Source organism: Pristiophorus japonicus, chromosome 12, assembly GCF_044704955.1.
Source record: "Pristiophorus japonicus isolate sPriJap1 chromosome 12, sPriJap1.hap1, whole genome shotgun sequence".
Taxonomy (NCBI): domain Eukaryota; kingdom Metazoa; phylum Chordata; class Chondrichthyes; family Pristiophoridae; genus Pristiophorus; species Pristiophorus japonicus.
In genome coordinates, this window is record NC_091988.1 from 91380525 (window position 1) to 91394293 (window position 13769).

Sequence of the window (13769 nt, forward strand, 5' to 3'; positions counted from 1 at the left end):
AAGATGAAAACATAAAATTACGAAGAGATATTGGTAGATTAAGCGAATAGGCAAAACTGGCAAATGGATTTCAATGTAGGCAAATGTGAGGTCATCAAATTTAGATCTAAAAAGGATAGACCAGGGTAAAAATTCTAAATGGTGGAAAGCTAGAAACTGGAGGTCCAAAGATACTTGGGGGGTGGTGGGGGGGTGGGGTTTTCAGGTACATAGATCATTAAAATGTCATGAACAGGTACAGGAAATAATCAAAACGACTAATGGGATGCTGACCTTTATATCTAGAAGACTAGAGTACAAGGGGATAGACGTTATAGTACAGCTATACAAAGCCCTGGTTAGACCACACCTGGAGTACTGTGAGCAGTTCTGGGCACCACAGCTTAGGACGGATATATTGGCCTTGGAGGGAGTGCAGCGTAGGTTTGCCAGAATGATACCAGGACTCCAAAGGTTAATTTATGAGAGATTACACAAACTAGGGTTGTATTCCCCGGAATTTAGAAGGTGTTAAAAGGTGATTTGATCAAAGTTTTCAAGATATTAAGGAGAACTGATAGGGTAGATAGAGAGCACAGTGGATATTCCCTCTGGTTGAGGATTCTAGGACTCGGGGGCATAGTCTTCAAATTAGAGCCAGACCTTTCCGGTGTGAAGTTAGGAAACACTTCTATGCACAAAGAGTGGTAGAACTTCGGAACTCTCTTCTGCAAATGGCAATTGATGCTGGGTCATTTGTTAATTTTAAATTTGCGATTGATAGATTTTTGTTAACCAAAGGTATTAAGGGATATGGGCCAAGAGCAGGTAAATGCAGTTAGGCCACAGATCAGCCATGATCTCATTGAACGGCGGAAGAGGCTCGAGGGGCTAAATGGCCTACTCCTGTTCCTATGTTCATGGCCAGCGAAAGAACTGCCATATATGGTTAATTTAGCATTGCAGTTTAGCACAGCGGATACAATTGTTATTTTCTACCAACACAAGGAGAGATTGTTAAGGTTATAAGTACGTTACTGTATGTCCTGCTGCTATTTAATAAAACTATTGACAGGTATAACCTAAGCCGCAGTCCACAAAAGTATTTATTTTATTGCTTTCTGGAGATGAGGAGCATTACCTGAAGGCTTATGATCTAAGCAATAAATTGAAATGTCGTGTTGAGGGTTTTCTGTTTGTTCCCTGGGCATACTAAACATTTCCTAGATATTGGGCAAGTAACAGGACACTCCAGGTCATAGCAGCTGAAAATAAGAATTTCTTCCCCACAAATAGAATAGTGGCAGCAGCAGTTAATGCTTTGTTGATTAACTTTTTTAAAAAGTTACTGAAGGAGTTTATGGATGTGAAAGGTTGAAACTATAAGCACAGATGATTAATTGCTCTGTGAAAGACCTTGCCTCCACTTCTACTGGGGCATAGCAATATCTTGTCTGTGGAATATAACCAGTCAGGGTTGGATGATGTTGATTTTGATGTCAGATTGATTTGGGTGATGGAGATAGATTATCGTTGTGTCCTGCTGGTTTTACTTTCTTGTCATCTCTCCAGAGGTTAAATACGTTAGTGAAAGTGAATGTTGTGTGTTCTGTAAGAAGTAGTAGCATTGATAGTTTTTTCTCCTCTGATTTTTTTTGAGGAGCAGGGTATCTAAGCCTTTTTAATTAAGGATTTCTCTCTCACACCCTCACACCATCCACAGCACCAACTTTGACTGAGCAAGTAGTTCCCTTGCCTCTGTAAGCCACTTGCTAAAATAGTGTAAGAGAGGCTTTTTGATGAATCTCCCATCGGGAAGTTTCTGTTCAGTATCTCCTTATAATGACACATTTGTAATTTAGTACTTATATGTGGATGGTCATATGTAAAACACGTGGTCACATGTAGACCCACATCCCATCATTTGGGCTTTTGATTCAAAGCCGATCAACATCTTCAAAAGGGACTAGATTAGTTTCCTGTTGAAAGGAGGGATTGAAGGCTACAGAGATAGGATTGGCAATAAATGCTAGCCTTGCCGGCGATGGACACATCCCATGAATCAATAAAAGCAGATTAATAGTGTGCTCTTTTTTCAGGGGAGGTAGGGGAAGGAATTTAGTGTTATTTAAATTGGGGGATCAACAGGAGGGACGTCCACAATAGAATAATCATACATGGACTCTGGATAAAGCTGGCTTGATGGGTACAGTGGCCAATTTGCGCTCTGGATTTTTTTATTCATTGCATGATGCCATATATAGTTACCACAGCATACTGTGCCTTGTCCCCCCATGTCCCATGTCCCCTTTGTCCCCTTGTCCCCCTGTCCCCATGTCCCCATGTCCCCATGTCCCCTTGTCCCCCTTGTCCCCATGTCCCCTTGTCCCCCTTGTCCCCTTGTCCCCATATCCCCTTGTCCCCATGTCCCCTTGTCCCCCTTGTCCCCATGTCCCCATGTCCCCTGTCCGTACTGTACCACGTGAGGTCACTCTAGCGTACTGTGCCATGATGCCATGTATAACTGCTCCAGAGTACCGTGCCATGATGCTATGGGTCCGAAATTCAGCCTCCCGATAAGGCCTCTGGCCGCCGGAAAGCGGCAGCCATGGGGGCGGTGCCTAAAAACCGAAGCTTTTTGAGTGTGATGTGTAAAATGGCGGTGCGGCCACCATTAAAGGGGAGGGTGCACTGCTGCAGTTGCCATCTTATTTTTTTGCGTCGGCCGACTGCCAGGTCGGGCCGACAATTATGGCTCCGGTTCGGCCGGGCCGCAAATAGGCAGCCTGGCACTCCCTCTTGGGTACCAGGCCGCAGGCTGGCTGAGGCCCTCCCTGGTGGCACAGTGGACCTAACTAAAATAATTACAGAGTTCGCAACGGCCCTCCCCTTTAACTGGAGGGGAGAGACGTGGTGACCCACCAGCGGGGGCCGAGAGTAGCGGCGGGGAGCCGAGAGGGGCGGGGGTGGAAGAGAGAGAGAGGCTGGGAGTGGGAGAGAGAGAGAGGCTGGGAGTGGGAGAGAGAGAGAGGCTGGGAGTGGGAGAGAGAGAGAGAGAGAGAGGCTGGGAGTGGGAGAGAGAGAGAGAGAGAGAGAGGCTGGGAGTGGGAGAGAGAGAGAGAGAGAGAGAGAGGCTGGGAGTGGGAGAGAGAGAGCGAGGCTGGGAGAGAGAGAGAGGCTGGGAGTGGAGGAGAGAGAGAGAGGCTGGGAGTGGGAGAGAGAGAGCGACTGGGAGAGAAAGAGAGAATGGGTGAGAGAGAGAGAGGCTGGGGGAGAGGGAGAGAAAGAGGCAGGGGGAGACTGGGGGGGGGATGGAGGGAGAGAGACTGGGGAGGGGAAGAGTCGGTGGGGGGGGGGGGTGGGGAGGGACATGTGTGGCGGGGGGGATTGGAAGGGAGAGAGGGAACTCTCAGGGAAGACGGATCACCTTCTTCCAACCCCCTACAAGGGACATCTTTGGAGTGGATGAAATCCAGAAGTCACAACACTGTCACTATTCACTTCATACCCAATAAACCTGTAAACAATCTGTACACAATGCCCCATCTATGGTGGGGGGTGGGTAAGGTCATGCACTTGGACTGGGGTAAGGAGGCACTTCGGCTTATCCTCCAAGGGGACCAATCATAGATAAAGGGTGAAGCATGGCGGCCATTTTGGCAGTACAAATAAGCTCGTCCATAATAAAATTGGGTAATCATCGAGAGCCTCCAGTTTTTAGTCTTCGACAAAGTACACAAAAACCTAGGCATGGAAATAAAGCCCAGAAGGAGGTTTTTTGGCCTACTGTGTCTGTGCCAACTCCTGGCTAGAACAATCAAAATCCCACTGCAGAGCTCTCGCTCCATAGTCGTGTAACTTCCTCCATTTAAAATGATGGCTAGTACAATACTGTAAAAGTAGCGTGCATTTAATCTTTCTTGGACTGCGTTCAATTTATGCTGCACAGGATCTTTTTAGCAGGGTGGTGACATCTAACACACAGCTTTCTCCTGCGGAAGTTCTGATGAAATAATTGAGAAGGCAAGAAATGCAGATTCCAGTGAACCTAGTATCAGTGCCTTCCATGACTTTGCTGGAAGAGGGCTGGTGAGCAGCTCAGATTGCTTTCTGACAACAACAGCAATTTGTATTTATATAGCACCTTTAACGTCCCAAGACGCTTCACAGGAATGTTTTAAGACAAAACAAATAAATTTGACACAGACAGCTGAAGTGTTACTTTTCCTGTGATGTAATTGGAACTAGTGATGATACAACATGACTGCTATTGGCTGGTGAGATTGTGGAGTTCATCTTGATTGCAGTAGTGGCATTATGGAGTGAGCTTAATTGATGGGAAAGAGTTGTCCCAATTCCCTTCGTTCATCATGCTTGAATGGACCCTGAAACACATTGCATTTAATTTAGTTTTTGAGGTGATTTAATTAACTAAGTGCTCTATTAGTTTAATCACATTTTCAAAATAATATTTGTAGCATTAGTTCATTGTAGAAATTCATAATATTTTGATAACATTTCTAAAAATGTTTTTTCTTAAAAGTCTGTTAGGTGTTTTAAACTTTAATTTTTATTTACTTGGCTAGATGTATTGTTGGTTGGAGGAGCCATGCTGCAAATAAATGTACCAACAACACTCCAGTCTTGTAGGATCATAGGAACAGGAGTAGGTTATGCAACCCCTCGGGCCTGCTTTGCCATTCAGTTCGATCACGGCTGATTTGTACCTCAACTCTATTTTACCCACCTTAGCTCCATATCCTTTGATATTCTTACCTAACAACTCTATCGATCTCAGTCTTGAAAGCTACAATTGACCCAGCATTTATGGCCTATTGGGGGAGATAATTCCAGATTTCCACTATCCTTTTTGTGAAAAAGTGCTTTTTGATTTCCTTACTAAATGGACATGCTGTAATTTTAACATTGTGTTTCTTTGTTCTTGATTCTCCATTCAAGGACAGTTTCTCTGTATCTATCCTATCAAATTCTTTTAACATTTTAAACACCTCGATCAGATCAACTCTCAATCTTCTATATTCAAGGGAATACAAGCCAGGTTTATGCAACCTGTCTTCATAATTTAACCCTCTAAGCCCTTGGTATTATTTTGATGAATCTGTGCTGCAACGCTTCCAAGGCCAATATACCTTTCCTGAGGTGTGGAACTCAAAACTGAATGCAGTACTACAGGTGGGGTCTGACCAAGGCACTATACAACTGAAGCATAACTTTCTCCCCTTTATACCAGTGCTCCTTCCCTTTTGCTCTACAAATTTCTCCTTTTTTAGGTATATCTCCAATTCCCTTTTGAAAGTTAACATTCAATCTGCTTCCACCACCTTTTCAGGCAGTGCTTTCCAGATCATAACAACTTGCTGAATAAAAAAAATCTCTGCATCTTCCCCCTAACTTTTTTGCCAATTATCTTTCATCTGTGTCCTCTAGTTACTAACCCTCCTTCCAGTGGAAACAGTTTCTGTCTATCTACTCTGTCAAAACCCCTCATAATTTTGAACACCACTATTAAATCTGCCCTAACCTCCTTTGCTCTAAGGAGAAAAATCTCATCTTCTCTAGTCTCTCCACATAACTGAAATCTCTCATCCCCATGTCATACAATTAGTATTTTGGTTTCTACACATATCAATTTGAAAAAATTGAAGTATTTTTGTCAGATATTGCTGTGCTCAAACCCACCTCATTCTGGGGAGCGAGGGTTGTAAATCTGTGGAATTCGCTGTCCCAGAGAGCTGTGGAGGCTGTCTCATTGAATGTATTTAAGGTGGCGATAGACAAATTTTTGAATGATAAGGTAGTGAAGGGTTATCGGGAGCGGGCAGGGAAGTGGAGCTGAACCCAAGATCAGATCAGCCATGATCTTATTAAATGGCGGAACCGGCTCGAGGGGCCAATGGCCTACTCCTGTTCCTATTTCTTATATTTTTATATTCTTATGATAATTAATAAGATATGTCCTCTTGTTTGTTTTTCCATTCAAGCTCTGTGAACAAAAGGAAATTGCTGCCTAAGCTCGTTTATAATCTGCTTTCTGACCGAGAATTGAGGAAGAGGTTGAAGGAGTGTGGACTGTCAACTCAAGGCAGCAAAGCACAGCTGATTAAACGACACCAGGGGTTCATACAAATGTACAACTCACAATGTGACTCCTTAAACCCCAGATCAGGTGAGCAAGACCCTCTTAGTTGCCAGAAGTAAAACACATGGTACATACAAGTTTGTTCTTTCTGAAAGTTTGTCGCTAATGTTTGTATGTTTTAAAGTGAGGAAAGCATAAACAACCCTTCCCCCCCTACAAAAAAAAAGAATTTAATTCAAAAAAAAATTAGAATTAAAAGACAAAAGTGTAACTTTTGTAAACACATATGTGAACTGCAAAAGACCTCTGAACTGTGAGGATAATTGTGGAAAAGGCCAGTTAGCACTTTTTCAGCAATCAATGCCACCAACTCACCTCACCGTATTGTCTCCAATCTTCTCTTGAACCTATCTATACCCGCCTGCTGGTAATGTATTTCACATAGTTCTGCTTAACTATGACTTTAGTCCTAAATTATGACTTTTGACCGCCTGATGCTTCAACTGTATGATTTAACGATCCATTAGAAAGTGACAGCTCCACAGCCCTTCCAGTCAGCCACTCAGAACAGCAGGTAAGCAGACATAATAATCAGGATTTGCTACTGATGCGCTCACCTCGCCAAGGTTTTCCTGTCCATTAAACTGAATGTGTGTGGGGAGTAGGGGGCGGAATCATAGGCTGATGAGCGTGTGTGGAAAACCAAAGCCAATGCCGTAGAAATTAATGGACATCATTATGTTTTCATGGAAACATTTAAGTAATTTTAGTGTGTATGGGGCAAAGTGAACCAGGCTGTATACAGTAGACACTCTGGTTCCTTGTGAAATTCAGTGCACTGTTGTATATGCCAAGCGATTCCACAGCCATAGCAATCCAGCCCTTGAAGCCCTATTTTGCACTCATATTTCTTACTTACTGGTTTACCCTGGAGGCTTGGAAAGGGCTGATTTCTAATAAATCCTAATTGAGAACACGAAGACCTGCTAGTATCCGCAACTTGAGTTTATGTGCAGATTGATGAGAACGTGGATTTAAACTTTGAGTGACCTTGAGCTTTGACTTGTGTTTAAATACAAACTGGTATGTTAAAGGCGCTATATAAATGCAAGTTGTTTGATACGTGAAACCCAATCTTCAAGGAAACAATTCTCTGTGCACACCGGGAATCCTGCTGTTTCTGAATTGTAGCATCACGGATACAGCGAGACAGATTATGGCTCCAGCTGCTTCTATTCTTCTTCTTTCCTTGAGTTAGACATTTAATTATTAACCTCATTTTGGGGCCAAGTTTCGGCCTGAGTTGCTCCTGTCTTTTTGGAGCAGCTGGTTTAGAATGGAGTATCTTAGAAATTTGAATTCTCGGCATTTAATTTGCTCCAGTTCTAGTCAGTTAGAATAGTTCCACTTTGGAACAGAATTTTTTTTTCAAAAGGGGGCGTGTCCGGCCACTTACGCCTGTTTTCAAAGTTTCGGCAGTGAAAACTTACTCCAAACTAACTTAGAATGGACTAAGTGAAGATTTTTGTACGTTCGAAAAAACCTTGTCTACACTTTAGAAAATCAGGCATAGGTTACAAATTAGGCGTAGGGAATGGGGGGGGGGGGGTTTAAAGGGAAGTTTACAAACATTAAACACTTCAGTTTTACAAATAAAGAGCCATCATCAATAATAAATGATAAATACATCAATAAATCAACCAATAAATCAATCAAAAAAAATAATAAAAAATAAAAAACATTTTAAAAATCAATAAATAAAACATTTTCTACTTACCGACTTCTGCACCGGGAGTACTCCAACAGCATGCTGGGATGGCTCCCTCAGTGTGTCTCTGTCAGTGTCTCTATCTCTCTGTCTGTCTGTGTGGTGTTCTCTCACTCTCTGTCAGTGTCTGTGTTTCTGACAGCGAGGTGTGGGGGGGGGGAGGAGGAGGGGTGGGGAGAAGGAGGGGGGTGGGGAGAAGGAGGAGGAGGGGTGGGGTGAAGGAGGAGGGGTGGGGTGGAGGAGGGGTGGGGTGGAAGAGGAGGTGGAGGGGGGAGGAGGGGGGATGGAGGAGGAGGAGGAGGGGGGGAGAAGGGGGGTGGGGGGGGAGAAGGGGGGTGGGGGGATGGAGGAGAAGGGGGGTGGGGGGAGGAGGTGGAAGAGGGGGGTGGGGGGAGCAGGTGGGGGGGTGAGGAGGAGGGGGGGTGGGGAAAAGGAGGGGGGTGGGGAGAAGGAGGAGGAGGGGTGGGGTGAAGGAGGAGGGGTGGGGTGGAGGAGGGGTGGGGTGGAAGAGGAGGTGGAGGGGGGAGGAGGGGGGATGGAGGAGGAGGAGGAGGGGGGGAGAAGGGGGGTGGGGGGGAGAAGGGGGGTGGGGGGATGGAGGAGAAGGGGGGTGGGGGGAGGAGGTGGAAGAGGGGGGTGGGGGGAGCAGGTGGGGGGGTGAGGAGGAGGGGGGAGGTGGGGGGAGGAGGAGGAGGGGTTGGGGGGTGAGAAGGGGGTGGGAGGAGGAGGTGGAGGGGTTGGGGGGTGAGAAGGGGGGTGGGGGGAGGAGGAGGAGGGGTTGGGGGGTGAGAAGGGGGGAGGAGGAGGAGGGAGGTGGGGGTGGGGGAGGAGGTGGGGGTGGAGAAGGGGGTAGGGGGGGAGGGAGGAGAAGGGTGTTGTGGAGGAGGGGGGGTGGGGGGGAGGGTGGAGAAGGGGGTGGGGGGGGAGGGAGGAGAGGGGGGGGTGGGGGGGAGGGAGGAGAAGGGGGGTGGGGGGTCCGCGGAGGTTCGGGGGGTGGAAGAGTTGCGGAGGTCCGGGGGGCGGGGGGGGGAGGAGGAGAGTCGTGGAGATCCGGGGGGGTTGGGAGTGGAGAGTTGTAGGGGGGTGGGAGGAGTTGGAGAAGGGAGGGAAGGAGAGGAGGGAGGGAAGGAGAGGAGGGAGGGAGGGAAAGAGAGAGGAGGGAGGAAGGGAGAGAAGGAGGCTGAACGGCCGGGCCCAAGATTTCGGGCTGGGTTTACAGGTAGGTGGCGTCGGGTCTCCTGGAGTGGGGGTTTGGGGGGAGGGAAAGAATCGCGGAGCTCCGGGGGGGTGGGGGGTGAGTAGGTGCGGGAAAGAGTTGCGGAGGTCCGGGGGGGGGAGGGGAGTGTCGCGGGGTGGGGGGGGTTGGCGGAGGTTGGGTCCGGTCGGGTGGGAGGAGCCTTATCCACGCAGCCCCAGTGAGGCCATTCGGTGGCCCAATGTAGCGCGCATGTGCAGAGGTCCCGGCACTGTTTTCAGCGCAGGGACCTGGTTCCGCCCCCTACAGCTCGTGCTGCGCCGCGCCCAGCTCCAGAGGACCTGCAGGGAGCCGGAGAATTGGTAAGTTTTTTTTTAGGCGCACTTTGCGGCCCGAAACTTGGGCCCTTTATGTCTGCATATTTTCCTGAGGAAGAATAAGAAAAGGCATTGATGGATTCTTGGGATACCTGTATCTAGCCAATTTAAATAGCAGAAGAGAAACGGTTTTACCTGAGAATTTTGTCTTTTGCAGATGGTTTACTTCATTCATACTCTCTGTGTCTCTCTGTGTTTACTCAGAAGTGGCTGGAAATTGAACACAGCTACATTAGAGACAGTTTAAAATATTTACTCGTACCTTAATAAAATAATAAAAAATAAAAAACATTTTAAAAATCAATAAATAAAACATTTTCTACTTACCGACTTCTGCACCGGGAGTACTCCAACAGCATGCTGAGATGGCTCCCTCAGTGTGTCTCTGTCAGTGTCTCTATCTCTCTGTCTGTCTGTGTGTTGTTCTCTCACTCTCTGTCAGTGTCTGTGTTTCTGACAGCGAGGTGTGGGGGTGGGGGGAGGAGGAGGAGGGGTGGTGGGGGGAGGAGGAGGGGTGGTGGGGGGAGGAGGAGGGGGGGTGGGGAGGAGGAGGGGGGGTGGGGTGGAGGAGGGGGGTGGGGTGGAGGAGGAGGAGGAGGAGGAGGGGGGTGGGGTGGAGGAGGGGGGTGGGGTGGAGGAGGAGGAGGGTGGGGTGGAGGAGGAGGAGGGGTTGGGGTGGAGGAGGAGGAGGAGTGGGGTGGAGGAGGAGGGGTGGGGTGGAGGAGGAGGAGGAGGGGTGGAGGAGGAGGAGGAGGGGTGGGATGGAGGAGGAGGAGGTGGGGTGGGGTGGAGGAGGGGGGAGAAGGGGGGATGGAGGAGGAGGAGGGGTGGAGGAGGAGGGGGGGAGAAGGGGAGTGGGGGGAGGAGAAGGGGGGTGGGGGGATGGGGGAGAAGGGGAGTGGGGGGAGGAGAAGGGGGGTGGGGGGATGGAGGAGAAGGGGGGGTGGGTGGAGGAGGGGGGTGGGGGGAGCAGGTGGGGGGGTGAGGAGGAGGGGGGAGGTGGGGGTGGGGGGGTGAGGAGGAGGGGGGAGGTGGGGTTGGGGGGGAGGAGGAGGAGGGGTTGGGGGGTGAGAAGGGGGGTGGGAGGAGGAGGTGGAGGGGTTGGGGGGTGAGAAGGGGGGTGGGGGGAGGAGGAGGAGGGGTTGGGGGTGAGAAGGGGGAGGAGGAGGAGGGAGGTGGGGGGGAGGAGGGGGGTGGGGGAGGAGGGGGGGTGGGGGCGAGGGAGGAGAAGGGGGGTGGGGGGGTCGCGGAGGTTCGGGGGGTGGAAGAGTTGCGGAGGTCCGGGGGGCGGGGGGGAGGAGAGTCGCGGAGATCTGGGGGGGTGGGAGTGGAGAGTTGTAGGGGGGTGGGAGGAGTTAGGGAGGGAAGGAGAGGAGGGAGGGAAGGAGAGGAGGGAGGGAGGGAAAGAGAGAGAAGGGAGGAAGGGAGAGAAGGAGGCTGAACGGCCGGGCCCAAGACTTCGGGCTGGATTTACAGGTAGGTGGCGTCGGGTCTCCTGGAGTGGGGGGTTGGGGGGAGGGAAAGAATCGCGGAGCTCCGGGGGGGTGGGGGGTGAGGAGGTGCGGGAAAGAGTTGCGGAGGTCCGGGGGGGGAGAGGGGAGTGTCGCGGGGTGGGGGGGGTTGGCGGAGGTCGGGTCCGGTCGGATGGGTGGAGCCTTATCCACGCAGTCCCAGTGAGGCCATTCGGTGGCCCAATGTAGCGCGCATGTGCAGAGGTCCCGGCACTGTTTTCAGCGCAGGGACCTGGTTCCGCCCCCTACAGCTCGTGCTGCGCCGCGCCCAGCTCCAGAGGACCTGCAGGGAGCCGGAGAATTGGTAAGTTATTTTTTAGGCGCACTTTGCGGCCCGAAACTTGGGCCCTTTATGTCTGCATATTTTCCTGAGGAAGAATAAGAAAAGGCATTGATGGATTCTTGGGATACCTGTATCTAGCCAATTTAAATAGCAGAATAGAAACGGTTTTACCTGAGAATTTTGTCTTTTGCAGATGGTTTACTTCATTCATACTCTCTGTGTCTCTCTGTGTTTACTCAGAAGTGGCTGGAAATTGAACACAGCTACATTAGAGACAGTTTAAAATATTTACTCGTACCTTATTGGCATTCAAGTGGGAAAACATGTTTTAATATTTTAAGGGCCTTATGGCATGTGATATTTCAGACGATCCTGCACGTCAGGTCTTGTTTTTGATCAAGGAATGTAGGTAAATTGGATCTCGGGAGGAATGAACCATTGAAACAACAAATCATTAAAGTGCTTACTGAAGCCGCTCTGCATTTGATGCCTCTGGGTCACTTGACATCAATATTTATTCCAACATCTTTCAATCACACAGATGTCCAACTTGTATAATTAAACAATTCAAGCTTTTGCAAAATACAGTGGATTCAATGTTTCCTTCTCTGAGTTGCAATGGCGGTTCCACTTGTTTTTTTTTCACCCACTGAAAACGGAACTGTGAATATTTATGCCTAAGAGCCCAGTCATATACTTTACAAAAGTCATTGGGGAGGTCTCCATATCACCTGCGTTGACTCCTGCTTCTCATTCTGATTGCTCTGCATTCCTGAGGTTGGGCAGTACATTACATAGATATACGGCACAGAAACAGGCCATTGAGCTCAACCAGTCCATACCGGCGTTTATGCTGCATTCGAGCCTCCTCCTGTCTTTCCTCATCTAACTCTATCAACATATCCCTCTATTCCCTTCTGTCTCATATGCTTATCTAGACTCCCCTTAAAGGCATCTATACCATTTGCCTCAACTACTCTCTCTGGTAGAGAGTTCCACATTCTCACCACTCTGGGTAAAGAGGTTTCTTCTGAATGCCCCATTTGATTTGATGGCGACTATCTTATATTGATGGTCTCTAATTATGCTCTTCCCCACAAGTGGAAACTTTCTGTATCTACTCTATCAAAACCTTTAATAATTTTAAAGACCTCTATTCGATCACCCCTCAGCCTTTTTTCAAGTGAAAAGAGAACCAACCTGTTCCTCCTTTTCTGATAGATATACCCTCGCATTTCTGGTACCATCCTTGTAAATCTTCTCTGCACCCTCTCCAGTGCCTCTACATCCTTTCTATAATATGGTGACCGGAACTGTACACAGTATCCAAGTGTGGTCTGACCAAGGTTCGATACAAGTTTAGCATAACTTCACTACTTTTCAATTCTAACCCTCTAGAAATAAACCCTAATGCTTGGTTTGCTTTTTTATGGCCTTGGTTAACCTGTGTCGCTACTTTTAGAGATTTGTGTATTTGTACTCTGAGATCCTCTACCCCATCCAGACTCGCACCCTACTGGTAATAAGTGAACTCCCTATTCTTCCTACCAAAATGTAATACTTCACTGTGTTGACATTCATTTGCCAATTATATGCCCATTCTGCAAGTTTATTAATGTCCTCCTGTAATTTGTTGCAGTCCTCCTCAGTATTGACTAGCCCTCCACCCAATTTGGTGTCATCCGCAAATTTAAATAGATGAAAAGCTGTGGTGCCTTTAAACAGGTGAAACTCTGTGGTGTGAAACAAACATTGCAACATTTGTTAGTGATATGGATTAATTCAGGACAGACAGCAGGGATTATTTGAGGAAATAACAGTGTAGCGAGAAATGAAATGCAGTGTATGTTGTGTAGATGGGTAGTTGTGAGCTCTGCCTACTACACTAGGGGTTGAGAATGGCATTGGTGATCCAGGATCCTCCTCAATAAATCGGAAGTTAATTTCATTTATATAGCACCTTCAGCCTTGGAAAACGTCTCAAAGCGCTTCACAGCAGCTAATCAGCCAAAAATTGGCGAGGAGCCAATGATGGCGATATTTAGGGGTGGTGGTGGGGGGGGGGGGGTGTTAACTAAAAGCTTTGTGGAAGAGGTAGGTTTTAAGGAGGGTCTTAAAGAGAGTGTGGTGGAGAGAGGTTTAGAGAGGGAATTCTGGAGCACAGGGCCAGGGAATCGGTGGCGAAGAGGAGATTGCAGAATTTGTGATCAGAGAGATGCTAGATGCTTTTGAGGAGGCGTTTGAAGATAGGAAGAGATGTAACAAGGGAACAGAAGGTTATGGAGATAATTTGTGTGCTAGGTTGTGATAGCTGAAGGCTGTGCCATCAGTAATGGAGCAAGGGGGTTGGAAGCGCAGTGGGTCTGTGTCTGAACGAGCTGAGGAGGTTTCAGCAGCAGGGATGGGGAAAATCAATGGAGGGGTTTGTAAGCGAGGATGAGCAGTTTCTCAATCAATGCATTCAAGGGTAGGATGCTCGTGGAGGTTGGTAAAAGTGGGAATGATAATTAAGCAATATTTAGTATTGGATGAGATGCAGGTGTCAGACTTGTAAGA

The 13769-nt window shown here is 48.2% G+C and overlaps 1 protein-coding gene across 1 annotated transcript in view; it reads left to right on the forward strand.

Moving 5' to 3' along the window:
• rad18 (RAD18 E3 ubiquitin protein ligase) overlaps positions 1 to 13769 on the forward strand; it is a 489896-nt gene that overhangs the window by 182603 nt on the left and 293524 nt on the right. Inside the window, exon 7 of the mRNA XM_070895750.1 lies at positions 5982 to 6166. Within this exon, the coding sequence (XP_070751851.1) occupies positions 5982 to 6166 (185 nt within the window). The remainder of the gene's footprint in view (positions 1 to 5981; positions 6167 to 13769) is intronic.